Source organism: Mirounga angustirostris, unplaced genomic scaffold (assembly GCF_029215605.1).
Source record: "Mirounga angustirostris isolate CCGP_5_RB_7025 unplaced genomic scaffold, mMirAng1.0.hap1 SCAF_17, whole genome shotgun sequence".
In the NCBI taxonomy this organism is placed as follows: Eukaryota; Metazoa; Chordata; class Mammalia; order Carnivora; family Phocidae; genus Mirounga; species Mirounga angustirostris.
This window is the reverse complement of record NW_026991725.1, coordinates 45,229,681-45,248,146: the sequence shown is the minus strand read 5'-3', so window position 1 is coordinate 45,248,146 and position 18,466 is coordinate 45,229,681. Positions and strand designations below refer to the sequence as shown.

Here is an 18,466-nt window from a genome sequence, read left to right as displayed (position 1 = left end):
CTCCCTGCTCGGCGGGAAGCCTGCTTCTCCCTCTCCCGCTCCCCCTGCTTGTGTTCCCTCTCTCGCTGTGTCTCTCTCTGTCAAATAAATAAAATCTTAAAAAAAAAAAAAAAAAAAGATGACATGGTCTTCTATGTAAATGTAAATTTATGTTACGTAAGCCATGTCGGTTACTAGTTACACGCTTTCTGAGTAGTGAATGGCATTTTCACCCGGTGAGGGTGAAAATGAAGTTTTCTGCTGGTTGAAACAAAATGTCTGCCTTCGGGAAACACATTTGAGTATCTTGGTACGAATGTCATTTGGCAGCAGAAAGGAGAAGGGGATTTGTCTGTCAAAGTGCTTTGCAAAGACCTCTGCAAATATGAGTCAGTAGTCCCTGCGGTAGGACGTTAGGATGGCAGGCAGTACCTGGGTATCTATGGGTGTGCTGTGGGTTCACTGGGTGTATACTGTGGGTATAATGGGTGAAACTCAGTTGTGTCTCCATTTTCTAGTGGGCTTTTAAGTGTCAGCTTTATTGAGTGATAATTCACATACCGTACAGTTCACCTTCGGGAGAACTTTTCGGAGATGTTAATTTATTGAGCAAACATAGAGCCTCCTGTTTGAAGCTAATCTGAAGCCTCACTGGTGGCATAACAGAGCTGTGCTCGTGGGAACTGCACCCATGTCCTGTACAGTTAAATATTAAAGGAGTGAATTTGACCTGTCATGTGTTTCATTTTGCAGGTGCCTGTGTATGATTAGTGAGTTTCATCGGATTACTTATAAGTCAGTTGGGGGGGGGTTATGCTTATCATGTTTATTTAGAGGTTATTTTGATTCTGACCAGAATGGTCAATGTGGTATAATGCAATTCTTGTACTTTTAAAATGTGGTAGCTCAGCTGTAAATCATTCCTAACTCCTCTGCTTATCTTGTACGTTAGCGTTACTGGACATAGACTGCCAGTATACCAATTATAGCTTTGATTTGTTCATTTATGAATCTGTTTGTCCTAATGATGCTGTTCATCATTAATATTCTCTTGCAGATGTGAGAAGAGTGTTATGTCTCTGGTGAACGTCAGGAATTGTATTCGCTTCTATCAGACTGCGGAGGAGCTGAGTGCCAGCACGCTGATGAACTATTGTGCAGAAATTATTGCCAGTCATTGGGTGAGTGAGAGATTGAGGGGTGTGAGCAGAGCACCCTCACAGCAAGCCGGAGACCTGGGCTCGGGCCTGCTTCTGTGGAAAGTTACCTCTCTGGCTCCTACTTGGTTAGATGCCATGTGAGATTCTTCTGGGCTCTGAAAGTCTCATTCCCATTTGAGAGTAGAGAGGCAGAAGTTAGTTCAGGTTAAGAAACAGGCTTGGAACAGAGGGACACCTGCCTGCTCCCTCTGTCTGCAGAAGCTGCCCGCAGGCCTGGGGTGCTCAGCAGTGCTGTTTCAGGGCATCTCTGGGCTGTCCAGCACCCGGAGAGCATCGTTAAGTTTCGATTTGCTCTTCTTCGCAGGTGTTCGTCATAAAGAACAGTTTTTGCATTGCTTTGTTGTCTTTGCATTTTTTAAAAAATCATGTCTAGTGCTATGTTTTATAAGCTAGTTCCTACAAATTGTTTTGTACTTAACAACGTTGTGAGAAAAGGTGCCTAAAATAATTGGATTGTAAAGAATTCAAACAGGAGTGGCATTCTTTCTGCTAAGATAGAAATACAGAGATTTGCAGTAGTGGAGACCACCTGTGACTGGGGGGGACTCACCTCTGGAAATTCCGATGAACTCCGCAGCTACCATCTTTGTAGGGGGTGAGGACCCTATTTTCCCCGCCCCCCTGCGGGGCTCCTTGCGGTGTCCTGGGTGGGTGACAGTGTCGCTGTCCCACAGTGGGGCTGCGGTGGACGGTTCCGGCTCTGGTTCCTGGCTCGGCCTTTTACTCCCTGTGTGAACCCGAGCAAGAGTTACTGAGCCCCTTCGTACTTGACCTTCTTCATGTGTGAACTAGTGGTGGGGAATGCCAAGCCCTTTAAAGTAGGGCCAGACACATTCTGAGGGCTTCTTCGTGAGCATCTGTTGTTGTTACCGTTGGTGTGTTGGGTCTGCTCTGCTTTTCACTGTCCTTCGGTCCTCAGGACGACCTGCGGAAGGAAGACTTCAGTAGCATGAGTGCCCAGCTGTTGTACAAAATGATCAAATCCAAGACCGAGTACCCGTTACACAAGGCGATCAAAGTAGAGCGAGAGGATGTGGTCTTCCTCTATCTCATTGAGATGGACTCACAGGTACTGTTGCTGCTTTTTCCCAAAAGCATACATTGCTTGTTTTTTTCTAAAATGCCCCCCACTCCCTCTGAGCCATCACCAGCACGGTCTCTGATGTACATGCGTCTGCGCGTGGTTTGTTCAGGGCAGTCTGAGCTTTTCCTCTTACGCTCCTGAAAACCCTTCCAGCCTCTGCCCATTTCCAAAGCCACTTGCACGTGTGTAGGTCGTGTTGGAGCAGTACCTGACTTCCAGGTACCAAAACCTGCTTTAGTTTTCTTTTGCTGTTGTAAGAAATCGCCACAAACCTAGTGGCTAAAAACAACACAAATGTTTTATCTTACAGTGTTGTCGTTGGAAGTCTAGTGCAGGCCTCACCCACCGGTAGTTCAGGTGTTGGCAGGCTTTCTTCCTCTTGGGAGACTGTAGGAGAGAATCCATTTCCTGATCGTTTGGGGTATTGGCAGAATTTACTTCCTTGTGGTTAGAGGACCAGCGTCCCCGTTTCCTTGCTGGTTCTCGGCTGGGAGCTCTTCTTGGCCTCTGGAGGCCACCACATTCCTCCTCCTTCTGAGCCAGGGACGGTGCATCAAGTGCTCGGGTCACATCTTTCTGACCTGCTCTTCTGCTTCCCTCTTTCCCTCCTAAGGACACATTTGATTAGGTGGGTCCCTCCAGGATAATGCAGGATGCGTTCCCTCAAGGTCCTTAACCTAATGACATCTGCAAAGTCCCTTTTGTCGGGGATGGTGGCACAGTTTCCCGGGACTAGGACATAGACATCTTTAGGGGCTGTTGCTCTGCTGACTTCACTGCCCTATGAAGAAATGCAGTTGCTCTTGGCAGATGGGAGCATAGTGTGCGTTATCCTGGGCGTCCAGCATCTGGGAGACATCGTGCTGTGTGGGGAATTAGATATTAAGCCACAGTCTTTTATGAAGAAGTTAGCCTGTTCCCATCAGGCTCTGACCCTCAGCCCTGGCCTTTGTGCTCCTATAACACTGTCTGCATTTCCCTCTTGGTCCTGTACTGTCTTCCATGGTGTCTGTGTCTGCTCTGTGATCCCATTAATTCTTTGTTCCCTGGGAGGCATGTGCCTTGAGGAGGCCCGAGAGAAGTTTGTGAATTCATTGGGATTTGGAGAGTATGTAGTGTTACAGCACTAAGATTTGGTATTTATATAAAAAGATGATATGTAAGAGTCCACCTGGGAGAGAGATTAAAATCAGTTGTATTCTCTACTGGCTGGTTACTAATTTACAAATTTATCTGTGCAGCTCCCTGGGAAGCTGAATGAAGTGGATCATAACGGAGACCTAGCTTTAGATCTAGCCCTGTCACGACGACTGGAGAGTATTGCCACCACGCTGGTTAGCCACAAGGCTGACGTGGACATGGTCGACAAGAATGGCTGGAGCTTGTTACACAAAGGAATCCAAAGAGGTAGGGAGAAGCAGTCTACTTTGTATTTCTCTCTGCGAGCAGTTTTACTTTAATCTGGGTAATTTTTGAAGATTCTCTGACCTTGTTGCACACGTTGTGAAAAGCTTCTTCAGTCTGCACATGATGTAGGATCTGTGATCGGTGGGAGGAGGAGCCAGTGGCTGTACCATGTTTCTTAGGCTCTTGTGGGGTCAGCAGTGCCCCCAGAGGAAGGACCAAGGAGAGGGCACCTCCAGAAGGACCTTGGACTTGTAAGCCGTTGACATGCGTCACTTTCTCGAGGACTTGTGCCAGGAGGACTTTACTTGTATCAGGGATTATGAAAGAGGGAAAGGATCAAAACCATGCACATTTAAAAAAATTCTTGGCTTCAGAATTTTCACTTGTATAGGTTAGACTTCTTTTTTTTTTTAAAGATTTTATTTATTTATTCATGAGAGACAGAGAGAGAGAGAGAGGCAGAGGGAGAAGCAGGCTCCCAAGGAGCAGGGAGCCCAATGTGGGACTCGATCCCAGGACCCCAGGATCATGACCTGAGCCGAAGGCAAACGCTTAACCATCTGAGCCACCCAGGCACCCTATAGGTTAGACTTCTGTCATGGCAGAGTGATGAAGTTTCATTTTGTTCTAGGAAGGTTATTTGAGATTGTAGCTGCATTTTGAGTATGTTATTCATAGTGGGAAGAATGTGGAAGTGATAGAAGAAAGATCAAAACACTTTAATCTTAATTAACTTTTCAAGGGAAGAAAATACTCGCCTTTTTTGTTTTATGTTTCCCATGGCCTTGTTGATTCTTAAGTCCCGGATGGATCCTGCTTGCCGCTCCTTCACAGTAGTCCTGTCTGACAGGGTGAGAAGCTGTCTAGAGGCAGAGTTCCAGCATGCGGTGACAGCTGTCACAACTGCCAAAGTCTTCATTTTGTAGATGACCCAACTGAAGTGCTTGGCCAAGGCCAGTTTGTTTACATGCGGACAACAAAGACAGAATGTACTGATTTCCACACATCTGATCACCCTTCCAATCATGCGACCATCATTATTATGCTCTATTTTTATGCTGTTATTGTGCAATGATACCGTCATTCTTATATTTACTATCGTTATTGTACTGTCATTATTTGTATATCTATCCTATTAAAATTCACGAGTTGCTCTCAGCTGGTGGAATGTTGTTACTTCAGATATGGTCCTGTTGCAGCCATGGCTTTGCTCTTTTTGGGCAAAGGTTTTAATATAAACATCCCTCAAAGCCATGTGTTAGAGTGTTAAGCTTGCTGGCTGGCAGAGAGGAAAATGTTGCTCATCGTCGGGAAGGAGCTCCTTGGAGTATGTCGGTGTCGAGAGCAGATGCATTTCCCAGGCTGCACTCTGCACTGTGCAGAGCCGTTGGGTGCTTAGCGCACTGGGTGTGCGTGTGTGTAGTGGGGAAGGTTCCCACCACATGGGGAATTATTTTCCCCATACTGTGTGGTGTCTGAGATGTTTGTTTTGGAAACAAATGCACTTGTTGCTTAAAAAAAAAAGAAGTCTCAGAGTTCTGTTTCTTTCCTCTTAGGGAGTTAAGTTCTTATGTGTGATGAAAAAGCATCTTTGACGAGTTATTAAATATCTTGGTGATTGCTTAGTTACGAGAGTTGCCAAGAATTGGCGATGCATTTTTGATGCTTATTTCCAGGCACTTTAATCTTCCACTCTGAATTGATCCGTTGCCTGCGAGCCTGCGCAGGCCAGCGCAGGTATCATTGTCTTGATGGCTGCCGGCTCTGGAGAGGGGGGCGCAGCGTGGGGGACTGAGTACTGTCAGTGGAGCTAGAGTGCGCCGGGGTTGGAGTCCTGGCGCGGGCACCTACTCGGGGGCCTTGGACCTGTCACTTAATCACCGCTGGGTCTCCTCTTCCTCTTGCGCAGAGCGGGAGTCCTTACCGCTTCCCCGTGTTCGCAGCACACACAGCATGGTGACTGCCGGGTGGTAGGGCAGCTCCCGGCCGCCGTGCCACCACCAGCTCCAGTTCCCATAGGGGTTCTTGCCCTCTTCCTTCTTTAGCTTGAGCCGTTGGTCTGTGGATCTTCCCAAGTGATTAAATTGAGTCATGTGCTTAATTTTAACTGTCGACCTTACTTGAAGTTCACTGTAACTTGAGCAAAGATCTTTCTTATGTGAGAGGTGGGCCTGGTTCTGGGCTCCCATTAGAATCTGTACCCGTCAGTTCTGTGAAGAATGACATGGGCAGCTGGTGTCTGTGGACGAGTCCACAGGAGGCAGACAAGTGGCCAGAGGTCTGGGCAAGAAGGTGGCTCCTTGCTGTTTACAAATAAATACCTGGTGATCAGCAGTTCTGCTCACTGCTTGCAGTCTGTTCACAGACGGTACCACCACCTGGGGCAGCATGAGGCCGGCTGTGTTCATGGTGAACGTCACTGGGTTCCTTGAACACAACCCTGCTCCAGAAGCTGCACTCAGGGAAAAGTTACATGTGGAGTTTAGGTTTGATGTTGTTGTTGTTAGGGATACGTTGATGTGGACAAGTCATGACCGAGATGCCTCGTTTACCTGGTAGTGCCGCCGAATGAGGTTGATGGAATAACCGACTTTTAAGCAACAAATGGTTTTTATTGTAATTGGTTTTGATGGAAATCTGAGAGGTGTTAGAAGTTTTCTTACTGACAGAAACTTTATAAATGGTGCGTTTGCTGTTTTCCATTCTCTCCCTTTGTTCTGCTCTTTGATGTCCATTGTCTTTTCCCTCTAGATTGTGTACCCATAGGCTTTCTTTTAATGTTAACACGTCCCCAGTTTTCAATTTCCAGTAATTCCTAAATAACTTTTTGTGTGGGGTGCATGTATTTTTGTGCATATATATGTATAAGTAAAGAAAAAAATCTTTGGCTCTTATTAATCCAAGTAAATCTAATCTAAAAGCTATAATTCTTTTAAGAGGGCTTAAGATAGAAAGTCTTTTTTTATTATCCCTCTTCCATCCCAGTCCAGCCATTGGTCGGTTGTCCTACACACTTGTTTCTGTGGACAGTCTTGCCTGGTTCATCTTCTCTAGGTATGGTGTATTTTAAGTTTTTCATCAAGCCGTCTTCTTTTAGCTTTACTCTCTCTTAGTTTGGAATATGTGCTGAGCTTAAAGGTGTGAAACTATACCCCACCTCTCCCCCAGCATTGTGTACATCAGTCTTTTCATTTTAAGGCCCTTTATCCCAACAATCCTGAATTTTCTTTTCACTTCCAGAGTGTAAGTGGCTTTCTCTGGGATGTTGTATTCTGTTGCTAATGTTTGTGCTTATTCTCTCTTAGGCCGAATCTCTGTTGTTCCTACCCCACTGTGTATATGTATATGAATAGCAATGCCCTGACCCAGCCTAGCCCCCACTGTGCATATTACCTGTTTCTTTCAGAGCTCTACCAATATCTCCTTGTAAAGAAATCTGATTTTTGGTCCTTTGCATGTGATGTTCGTAAAGATTGCACTTTCCCCCAGGCCCCAGGAAAAAACCGAGGGCTAAAGAAGGGGCTGGTTAGAGAAATCTGAAGTTGCCTAAAGTCATAATTGATTGGAATCAGAGCCAGTCTGTTGAAGTAGGATCTCATAGCCTTGACCAATCTGTTTTCTTCCCAAACATCTCCCTGGTACCTGTTTTATATAAGATAGTGGCAGGTACAAAGAAAAATCAGAAATGGATCAGTCAGCATCTAAGTGGGCTGTGGCAGCCTGAGCACCTCCATGCCAGAGCTGACATTCTCTGGCAAGATGACCCCTTGGAAGAAAGTACAGAGCCCTGTGTTAGGCTCCGCACTCAGCGGGGAGTCTACTTGAGGATTCTCTCCCTCTCCTGCTGCCCCCTTCCCCTGCCCGCCTGTGCGCGCGCTCTCTCTCTCTCTCTCTCAAATAAATACAATCTTTAAAAAAAAAAGGAACATAGGAATACAGATAACAGACTTGAGAACTTTGCTACTCCTGAAATCCTAAGCCCTATTCTAGATGTTGAGACTGCAGAAGTATAATTGAAGGTGAATGATATTTCAAGATATAAAAGAAAACTTCTCATAAGTGACTTTGAAAGGAGAAAATCATCGTCTGGAGGTTGGGATTCAAAGGAGCGTACATCTATCCACAGCACTAACAGAATTAGGAATCGATGAACATGTCTGGATGCAAAGACAAAAACAGATCAGCTGTGGAAAGAATACCATTGTCTATGATCTGTGTAGCAAAGAAGTTCTGCGGCACCTTCGACAACCTGGCCCATCCCAAGACTGCGCACACGCATGAGACGTAGGAAGTCCGCTGAGCAGCCTTTGGGGGATCTTCCAGCTGAAGAAGGGTGTGATTTGCAAGAAATTGATCCTATAGACCTTGGTGAAGTGGAGACAGAAGCTACAGAAAGTAGCTCTGAATCTCAGGTGTACCTTTGGGACGACTTAGCGAAGTGCTGTGTCACACCCGCCAGAGTTACACCTGGCCCGGAAGGGGAAGGAAGTTTGCTCTGAAGACTTCCCTGCAGTGAGCTCATTGGTGCTGCTTGGAGGTGCCCAGAAGAAACCATTGCTTCCCCTCCAGCTAGACAGAATGCCTCAAAGCAAGCATCGTGCGTTTGTAACTGGGTGATTGCTTTGTTAATAGTTCATTATCTTATGATGCATTGCTATTCTTGCCTTCTTTTCTTTTTTTTTAAGGTTTTATTTATTAGAGAGAGAGCATAAGCAGGGAGGGTGGGGAGGGGTAGAGAGAGAGGCAGACTCTCCTCTGAGCTGGGAGCCCAATACTTTTTTATGTATAGTGAGTGTTTTTGCATACTTTCAGTTGTACATGGAATTAAATCCAAGGAAGATTGAATTTTAAGTAATCTTACAGCAAATTTATTTGCTCAATCCCTATCATCCTCCAGGTTAACTTGACAAGCACACTTTAACTGCTTTTCCACAAGTATTTTTGAAATGGTCAGATTACTTGGTTGTGAATTTAGCCATGTTTTTACAGAACTGTACACCTTTAGTATCTTTTTTTTTTTTTAAAGATTTTATTTATTTATTTGAGAGAGAGAGAATGAGAGAGAGCAAGCACATGAGAGGGGGGAGGGTCAGAGGGAGAAGCAGATTCCCTGCCGAGCAGGGAGCCTGATGTGGGACTCGATCCAGGGACTCCAGGATCATGACCTGAGCCGAAGGCAGTCGCTTAACCAACTGAGCCACCCAGGCGCCCCATGATTTTATTTATTTGAGAGAGAGAGAATGAGAGAGAGCACATGAGAGGGGGGAGGGTCAGAGGGAGAAGCAGACTCCCCGCCGAGCAGGGAGTCCGATGCGGGACTCGATCCCGGGACTCCAGGATCATGACCTGAGCCGAAGGCAGTTGCTTAACCGACTGAGCCACCCAGGCGCCCCCACCTTTAGTATCTTTATGTAAACTTAATTCTTGGCCTTTTGTCAGGGTGTCAAGGTAGTTTCTGTGTTTCCTCATAGAGAGCACTGTGAATAGTCAAAGACAGCAGTTTGAGCTGTCGAACTTACTGGATTTTATGTAAGTTATTCAGAACTAATTTGGTATTTTTAAGTAGTCCTAGGCAGACTCTTGCACCTGTAAATGCTCCAAGAGTTAGGGCAGCAGAGGGGACTTAGGAGGAAGCTTTGTTTTGACAACCACTTAATTTACCATGCGGAGTTTTTGTAAAGAATAATGTGTACAGATTCTTGGTTCAAATATTCAGTTGAGAATTTCTTGTTGAGACTGTTAGTTTGTACGTAATAGATTGAGAACATTTAATCACAATAAATCAATCAGACAGGGTCATACTTGGAACAGGAACCTGTATGTAAGTATAGCAGATTGGCGGTAAGCGTTGCTCAGGAGCAGACTGTGGTCAGGAAATGAGAGAGGGGCATCAACCACGTTGGGGGGGAATCTTGAAACCCTCTTTGAGAGCTGATGAGTAGGAGAGGCCATTAAGTGTAGAAGCCTGGTGTACTTAATAGTGATGTTGAGGTGAGGGGGCAGGACAGATGACAACAGGTAATCAGAAATTGAATGAAGCCTTTGGAATTCAAGTATGTGACTTTGTGATCTTGATGACGAGTTCCCACTTACAGGTGTCCCAGAGGTTCTTCTGCTAAGACATGCCCGGTTGTCCCTCTACTTTGTCTGCACTTACTGACTTTCCGAGGCAGCATTGGCCAGTAGCTTGCCCTGGTGTTGTCATGGGTGACCCTTTTTGTTTCTTTTCAAGGAGATCTCTTTGCTGCCACCTTCCTCATTAAGAATGGCGCCCTTGTCAATGCTGCTACGTTGGGTGCCCAGGAGACACCGTTGCACCTTGTGGCTTTGTACAGTGCGAAGAAACACTCGGCAGATGTGATGTCTGAGATGGCCCAGATCGCAGAGGCCCTTCTGCAGGCTGGTGCCAACCCCAACATGCAGGACAGCAAGGGCAGGTAAGTGGGGTCAGGCGTCTGCTCTTGGTGCTGTTTCCGCAATGGTGTTTTATTGGGACACACAACTAGCAGACAGGGACGTGTTGCTCAGGATGATTTTCATTGAAGTCGCAGACATTGGCTTGTTAGACAGATGAGAGGCACGACTAAGCTCAGGGGCGTTGGGGAAATCATTTCCCTGCTGGGAGCTGAGGTCCATGGATCCGTAAGCAGTTTCTGTCTTGTTCCAGTGGTCACTGGTCCAGTTGCTCCAAAGGAACTTTGCCCCGGCATCTTTGTCAGAGCTGGTGGGGCACACTCCATCCCAAGGCGGTCTGATTGTTGGGAGATTCTGTGTGTTAAACCCAGTTCTCACTAGGTGTGACTGCTCTGGCTTCGGTCGGCTCTCGGCAGAGCGCATGTCTTCCCCACAACACCTCTGACGGCCGTTGTGTTCCTTGGCCTCTTGCCAGAGGTACCTTGTTGAGGACCCCTTGTGGTTTAGAGTCTGCGGAAGGGCTGTGTATCTTTGGGGCGGCAGTATGGGAGGCACAGAAGGGGACCTCCAACAAGTGGGACCCACTTTCTGTAGTCACAGCTCAGTATTTTATACCTTGGAAAAGCCTCTCACAAAATAAGAACCGAGTTCTGTGCAATTGTCAGAATAAGAAAATAGACGTGTGTGGAAGGATTCCACAGTTAAGTCAGATGGGTCTCTGAACTCTCATTATCGTGTGATAACTACTTTATTTCCTGAAATAATTGCATCCTTTTTACCTTCTGTTGAATCTTTAATTTTACTTTGTCTGGCTGCAGCAGCCGCTGGTGGCGTATGCCTCAGAAGGGTCCCGGGGGTTGGGGGGGTCCTTCAGGGCACGTGAGGGCTGCATAAACGCATTGAAGGGCAGTCAGAAGCCACTCCCATCAGTCCCTACCTGTTACCGCGCTGTGTTCGAGCATAACCCAGAGTTACAGGAAGAAAAACATTTGTTTTCAGAATTGTGGAGGATAGGTGGGGAAAATAGGTGTACATGTGTAGAAACCGTTTAAGAACATGAGTAATAGGGAGTGTCAGCATTTAACTGGAGAGTATTTTATGTCTCTCTTCCTTTTGTTGGTTCTTGTCCTTTTGGCCACTGACTAAATGGTGACATAGAAGCAAGTCCATTTTCATTCTTTGATACTTGGTCATGATTTTGGAAAGCTGTTTGCTGGGGCACAAAGAGACACTGTTGCAGAAACGTGGGGTTCCTGTGGGTCATCCTGACCCACGCCTGTTCTGGGTTGACCCCTCTTCTCTCTCGTGCACAGGACTCCCTTGCACACGTGCATCGTGGCCAGGAATGAACGTGTGTTCAGCCAGTTGCTGCAGTGCAAACGGTAGGACGTGGAGCGCTGGAAAAGCAGCCGGGAGGGTGGGCTGATGCGTGAGACACCGCTCCTTTAAAATGTCTTTTAGTGTTGTGAATGGTAATGAGTGAAAGTCAGCGAGAAATTGTCATTCAAAATGTGTATGAAGAGACGATGAGGCTGTTGGCAGAGGACTGTATGTGCTGTTTGCATTGCTTCTTACTTCAGGCTGGATCTGGAACTGAAAGACCACGAGGGCAGCACAGCTCTGTGGCTCGCGGTGCAGTACGTCACCGTGTCTCCCGACCACTCGGTGAACCCCTTCGAAGACCTCCCGGTGGTGAATGGGACCTCATTTGATGAGAACAGCTTTGCAGCCAGACTCATCCAGAGGGGCAGCAACACGAATGCGCCGGACACTGTCACAGGTAACACGTGGACCCCCCGAGCCTGGGGCTCAGGTCCGGGGGCCCATGAAACATCACGTCAGCACTTGTACCAGAAAGGTAGAAAACAAATGGCATAGTATTAGGGGAATCAGTCTGTGCTTTGCACTGTAGTAAAAGCCTGAGTTATTTTTTTAATCTTAACGCTTGAAGAAGTTCAGCCAGACTCTGAGTCTGTTAAGCAGAAACACTTCCATTTATTTGGTGCAGTGAGCTTCAGAACTCCTTTTACACTCTTAAAAATTATATCCCCAAGTATTTTAGTTTCGGTGGGTTATAACTTCAGTATGTAACATTTTAGAAATTAAAACTGAAATTTTTAAAAGATGTATTAATTAATTTAAAAAATAACAAACCATTATATGTTTAACATAGCATTTTTTTATGAAGAATAATGTTCAAAACACAATTAGTTGGAAGAGTGACTGGTTTCTTGTATACAAGATGCAGATCTGTATTCAACCTTTTGAGATAAGGTTGTTTTGGTTAAAGTATGTGAAGAAAACATTCCCTCACACAGTTATGTAGCTGGAAGAGGGAGGCATATTTTAGAGCCTTCTCAGATAATTGTGGATGTGTTTCTTAGATTCTATAGCAAGCAGAATTGACCAAGTGATAGTTTAAAGTCAGTTGCAGTGTGGAATCTGAAAGTGTGTCAGTGAATTCTTCATACTCTGGTGTATGAAAATCCGTGGTCCATTTGTGCTTGAATGGATCTTTTCTCCATACATGATTTTGTAACATCATGACTTGATTATTTGAAAAATACTGGTTCACTGAGTACACCAATCTTCCAAATGTTTGTGTATTTTAGAATGACATTTGCTAATATCATCAGTGATCTCATCAGAAAAGTCTTCCAGTGTTGATAAGCTGGCAGACTTGCAATTTTGGATAAAAGTTTTCCAAAATTCTGATACTCACTGGCAAGATCCAAATTTTATCATTTGGTACAATATTGCCAGTTGTTTTTCTTAAAGAGATAGGCTCACATTGTTCATTTTCAGGAAAATGTCTGTCGGATACTCCTGTTTAAATAACCAGTTTGTTAATCAGTCCTTCTTTCATGAAAGTTGTGTTCCATGAAGAAAACTGCTAGCTTAGCTTGCAGCTTAAACAGCAGCTGCCGTGCCTTTCCTGGAGACCACTGTGGGACTTCGTTACGCCGTGGATGCGGTTTTATGCATGCTACTTACTTTGTCACACAGAAATGTATCTTATTTTATGTATGTATTTATTTTTTTTGTGCTTTTCTTATCAGATGTTTACTAAAGTCATAGCTATTTTCTAAATGAATATCCTTTTATTGGATTTTCCCAGTTACAAATGAAATGTCACACAGAGTTCTAAAAGGACAGGTACTTGTTGAAATTTAAGAAATTTAGTAATTTTTACTGCTTTATCAAGAAACTGCCCCTTTTTTGGCTGGTGCATGGTGGTAAAGAGTAATGCACTGACTACGGGTACATGCTGGGATTCCTTGTTTATTTGTGCTCACGCCTTAGCGTGACCTGCTGGGGGACGAGCACATATCCAGCGTTACTGTTACGGGAACAGTTTTGACCTCATGGGCCCCTGAAAGACACTCAGGATCCCCCAGGAATCCAACAACCACACTTTGAGAACCACTGTTTTAATGTGGATATTTCCTTGATCTGACTAAATAAAATATGGGAATATTTTAAGGAGAAGGATCCCATTGTAATCTGTATTGCTATGTATAAAGCGTGGGTGGGTGTCATTGATGAGGGGAATGGGCCAAAAAAGGATGGATATTAAACAGCCCTTTCCCTGAAAGAAGTTAATAATTTAAATAAAGATCAAATTAAATCACCCCTCTGGTGACATGAGAGCTAAAGGCAGGGCACTCCACACCAGGGGGATCAGGAAAACCCTCTGGAAATGAGATTGTTACTAAATTGCTCTTAATTTACAAAGGTATAGTAGTTATTGGCCATAATTTTACTGTTTCCTAATGTAATCATATTATATGATCATTGCATTATATACGAAATTAGTTCTTTGATATTTAGGGCTTAGAATGTTAGGTTCCTGCAGATCCGGTCTTTTTATTTTAAAGATTTTTAACATTTATTTATTTTGAGAGAGAGTGAGGGAGAGAGAAGGAGCAGGGGGAGGGACAGAGAGGAAGGAGACACAGACTCCCTGCAGAGCAGGGAGCCTGGTGCGGGACTCGATCCCTGGACTCCCAGATCATTACTTGAGCCAAAAGCAGACGCCCAACCAACTGAGCCACCCAGGCACCCTGCAGATCCAGTTTTTATGAAAGCTTGATACGTACTTGACAAGAATGTGGAATTTTTTTTGTTAAGATTTTATTTATTTGAGAGAGAGACAGAGATAGCGAGAGAGAACATGAGCAGGGAGGAGAGGGAGAAGTAGGCTCCCTGCTGAGCAAGGAGCCTGACGTGGGACCCGATCCCAGGACCCTGGGATCATGACCTGAGCCGAAGGCAGACGCTTAAGAATGTGCATTCTTTCACTGTTTATGTCCTGCTTAGTCTCTGCTTATGTCCATGCATCAAGCGTGTTCATCATGCTGTGTAAATCTTACACATTAACTTACTGTTAGACTGCTTGATTTGTCACTTTTGGGAGGTATATTAAAATTCTTCATTGTGATTATGGATTTATCCGTTTTCTTGCTTGTTCTGTCAGTTTTACTTTATATACTTTGAGTTTTAGTGCGAGTTCAGGATTATTATTTTTTCCTTGTTCCAATTGTCCTTATACATGGAATGCATGTTCCTCAGCATAATGTTTTAGCAGTTGAAGGTCATCTTTATTTATTTGATGGGGAGGCCCATGTTCATGTTTTGTGTGCCACAGAATGACTACAGAAGTGAAGATGGGACCTTCATTAGGGGTCTCTAAGTTAGGGTGGCTCTCAGCTAGGGGTGGAATCACAGTCCCTGAGAGAAAAGGAAAAATGGCATGAAAACAAAGCGTTTGTCCCATTTCTTTTTTTTCTTTTTTCTTTTTTTTTAAAGTAGTTAACATACAGCGCAATATTGGTTTCTGGATTAGAATTCAGTGATTCATCAGTTACATACAACACCCAGTGCCCTCTTTAATGCCCATCCCTCATCCGCCTCCCTGCAGCAACCCTGTTTGTTCTCTGTCATTAAGAGTCTCTTATGGTTTGTTTCCATCTCTCCTTCTTTTCTTTTCCCCCTTCCCCTGTGTTCATCTGTTTTCTTTCTTGAATTCCATGAGTGAGATCATATCGTATTTCTCTTTCTCTGATGGCTTATTTCGCTTAGCATAATACAGTCCAGGTCCATCCATGTCATTGCAAATGGCAAGATTTCATTCTTTCTGGTGGTTGAGTAATATTCCACTGTGTGTGCGTGCGTGCGTGTGTGTGTGTGTGTGTGTGTGTGTATACCACATCTTCTTTAGCCGTTCATCTGTTGATGGACATCTGGACTCCTTCCGCAGTTTGGCTATTGTTGATAATGCTTCTATAAACATCAGGGTGCATATGCCCTTTCGGATCTGTATTTTTGTATTCTTTGGGTAGATACCTAGTAGGGCAATTAGGGTAGCTCTATTTTTAACTTTCTGAGGAACCTCCATGCTGTTTTCCAGATGGCTGCACCAGTCTGCATTCCCACCAACAGTGCACGAGGTTCCCCTTTCTCCACATCCTCGCCAACACCTGTTGTTTCCTATGTTGTTGATTTTAGCCATGTCCCATTTCTTTACCTATTTTTAGTCCTGGTATTTAATTTGAGTTTTCAAATAGCATAGCTGCAGCACATGAGAATCTGGGTTTATCCGAAGAGGAAATGGATGCTAATAGAAAGGGAAACGATGCTTTGGGGCTAAAAACATTCCATGAGGGAAAGAAGAAAATAAATGTTTTTTTTCCCTAAGATTTTTATTTAGGAAACAGTGCTAAGCAAAACATTTCTAAGCCAAGAACAAACATATTTAAGGCCTTAGGGATAAAATGTAAAGGGCGTTTTCTGGTAGAACTTCAGCTCACATTGTCTTCGAAATGGTCGTTCTAGGTCCAGAGGTTCTCAGACAGCTGTCCCCCTCCCCTGGACTTTTGGCAACATCTGTAGACATACTTGTTACAGCAAGGCTGGGGGTGCTGTTGGCATCTAGTTGTCATACCGTATGCAGAACAGACCCCTCACAACAAAGAGCCCCTGGCCCAAAATGGCAGCAGCACCACTACTGAGAAACGGCGTTCTAACCCATCCTCGGCAGGAGACGGAACTCACCTCTGGCCCTGGGCGGCGTCCAGTGGCAGACTCTGAAAGAATGAATGTCTCCCGACTCCCATACCAAGTCTTTGTTCCACCCAGGCCTATCCGGTGTCTGCGTCCACATGCAGAGAGGGCCTGTGTGGACGTGGGTGTGGGGTGTGGGTTTGTCCGTTGTGGAAGGTGGGCGAGGAGGGGCTTGTTGTGCAGATGGAAACGAGTGTGCTCACTCTCCCCCAGGGAATGGCTTACTGCAGCGGGCGGCTGAAGCAGGGAATGAGGCAGCGGCTCTTTTCCTGGCAACCAGTGGTGCCCAGGTCAATCACAGGAACAAGTGGGTGAGTGTGCTGGGGTGGCCAGGGGATCAGGGTGGGTCTATGCAAGAAAGGCAGCACTGGTTGTGTGGGGAAAAAATAGCTTCTTTTTCAGTTTTTGTCTGATCATACATGTACTTGGTTAGAAAACCAGGGTGAAATGGATGTTTTGTCCCCAGATACTGGTCGGTTGATTCATTCAGCAACCAGTCCCTAAGCATTTGTGGAATACTGGGTCCTGACCTGGATGCTGTGGACATCTAGGTCTGCTGGAGACTGCCAGGCTCGTACACACAAACTACCGTCATAGAATCTCCATTTTTAATAATACTTTGGTTTACAGAATCTTTCCTGTGCGGGTGCTTATTTAGTCTGGGTCTCAGGCTCACAAGGTAGACTGCACAGTGTTCCAGTCAAAGCATGGCCTTGGGGTAAGACTTCCCATTTCTCACCCTGCCCTGTGTGATCTTAAGCAAGTTACTGACCCTTTGTGAGCTTCGGTTTCCTTCTTTGCAGAATGGGATTCACATTGATTTCATCAGGTGTGGATTAGGGAAAAGGAAAGGGCGCATGTAAGTGCTTGTTAGCATAATGGGCTAGGACATCGGGTGCTACGTGATGTTATTTTCACTGCTATTTTCATGTAGGGAGGCTGTGCTTGTCTCTAAGGTCACGTTTACTTTGCATTGCACCTTTGTGCTCAGAGCTTTGAGGATGTTGGTTCTTTTAATTCTCAGAGTGGACCTGGAAGGAACATTCTCGACATGTCCAAATCCCTCGTTTCAGGGCAAAGAACGGTGAGGCTCTGAGAGGTTAAGTGGCTCACCAGTGACGGAGCCAGCACTAAGACTCAGGTCTAGGATGGAAGGTTAACAGCGCCGGGCAAGGCAGTACACACCGTGAGCTTGTGCCTGAGACACACCGAAGTGTCTTGGAAGCTCAGGGGAGATGGCAGCACCATCCTCTTCCACCATTCAGTGTGCTCACCTTTCTGCACCTAAAACCGTGCACGGCCTGCTCTCGAGCTGAGCAGCAGCATGTCCCTGAGTGCCCTGGTAGCTTCCTCGACTTTGCTTCGGCCGTTATGTGGGTCTGTCTGTGTCTGTCTCCTGCGGCATCATCAGTTTTGCCCACTGTTCATTTCTCATGGTATGGAGCTCACACTGTCTGCCAGCCGTTCCTTCCTAACAAAACGGGGAGAACCCTGAGATGCACCTCAAGAGACCCGATTTGAAGGCAAGTAAGAGCGACACTGGAGCAGGGCCTGGAATGCTGGTTGAGTTCTTTGGACTTTATCCTGTGGGAGGAGAAGATCCCTGTGGGAAGCTGGCCCAGTGGGTGCACCGTTGAGGTTGAGGCCGGGGCTGGTGGGAGTCACCTGGAATGGTAGCGAGGAGTACTGACCTTGGATACTGAAGTTGGACCTACAGGGATAGGTTTCAGAGGGTTTGTGGAATTATACTCGTACCAGCTGGGGCTCTGAGAAGCAGGGTCAAGAGGGGGTGGAACGGCCAGATGCAGCCATGAAGAGAACGAGAATTGCCAGGAGGAGGAATTGCTGCATAGTGAATTTGACTTTGTGACTGTTGAGCAGAGATGTCGGATGGAGGCCTGGGTGTGACAGTCCTGTGTTTGCAGACTCTGGTGGGGTCATAGGGGCCAGTGAGCATTCCCAGTGCGAATGTGGAGGGGAGGGGGCTGGAGCAGAAGATGGTCCCACAGAGGGGGACACTGTTGTGAGGCCCTCCACACCGGGACACAGGTCGATGGGGAAGGGTGTGTTGTTGGGGGGCGGGGGGCTGAGTCCCGTGACTCAAGGACACAGGACACTGAGTGAGGCCCTCCACACTACAACACAGGTCGATGGGGAAGGGTGTGTTGGTGGGGGGCGGGGGGCTGAGTCCCGTGACTCAAGGACACAGGACACTGAGTGAGGCCCTCCACACTGCAACACAGGTCGATGGGGAAGGGTGTGTTGGTGGGGGGCGGGGGGCTGAGTCCTGTGACTCAAG

General features: G+C 45.9%; 1 protein-coding gene across 1 annotated transcript in view; it reads left to right on the top strand.

The window, feature by feature from the left end:
- Nucleotides 1–18,466, top strand: part of ANKFY1 (ankyrin repeat and FYVE domain containing 1) — an 83,405-nt gene that overhangs the window by 46,156 nt on the left and 18,783 nt on the right. Inside the window, exons 5-11 of the mRNA XM_045890153.2 lie at nt 1,037–1,160; nt 2,119–2,268; nt 3,525–3,690; nt 9,923–10,127; nt 11,418–11,486; nt 11,685–11,884; nt 16,381–16,478. Coding sequence (XP_045746109.1) covers nt 1,037–1,160; nt 2,119–2,268; nt 3,525–3,690; nt 9,923–10,127; nt 11,418–11,486; nt 11,685–11,884; nt 16,381–16,478 — 1,012 coding nt within the window. The remainder of the gene's footprint in view (nt 1–1,036; nt 1,161–2,118; nt 2,269–3,524; nt 3,691–9,922; nt 10,128–11,417; nt 11,487–11,684; nt 11,885–16,380; nt 16,479–18,466) is intronic.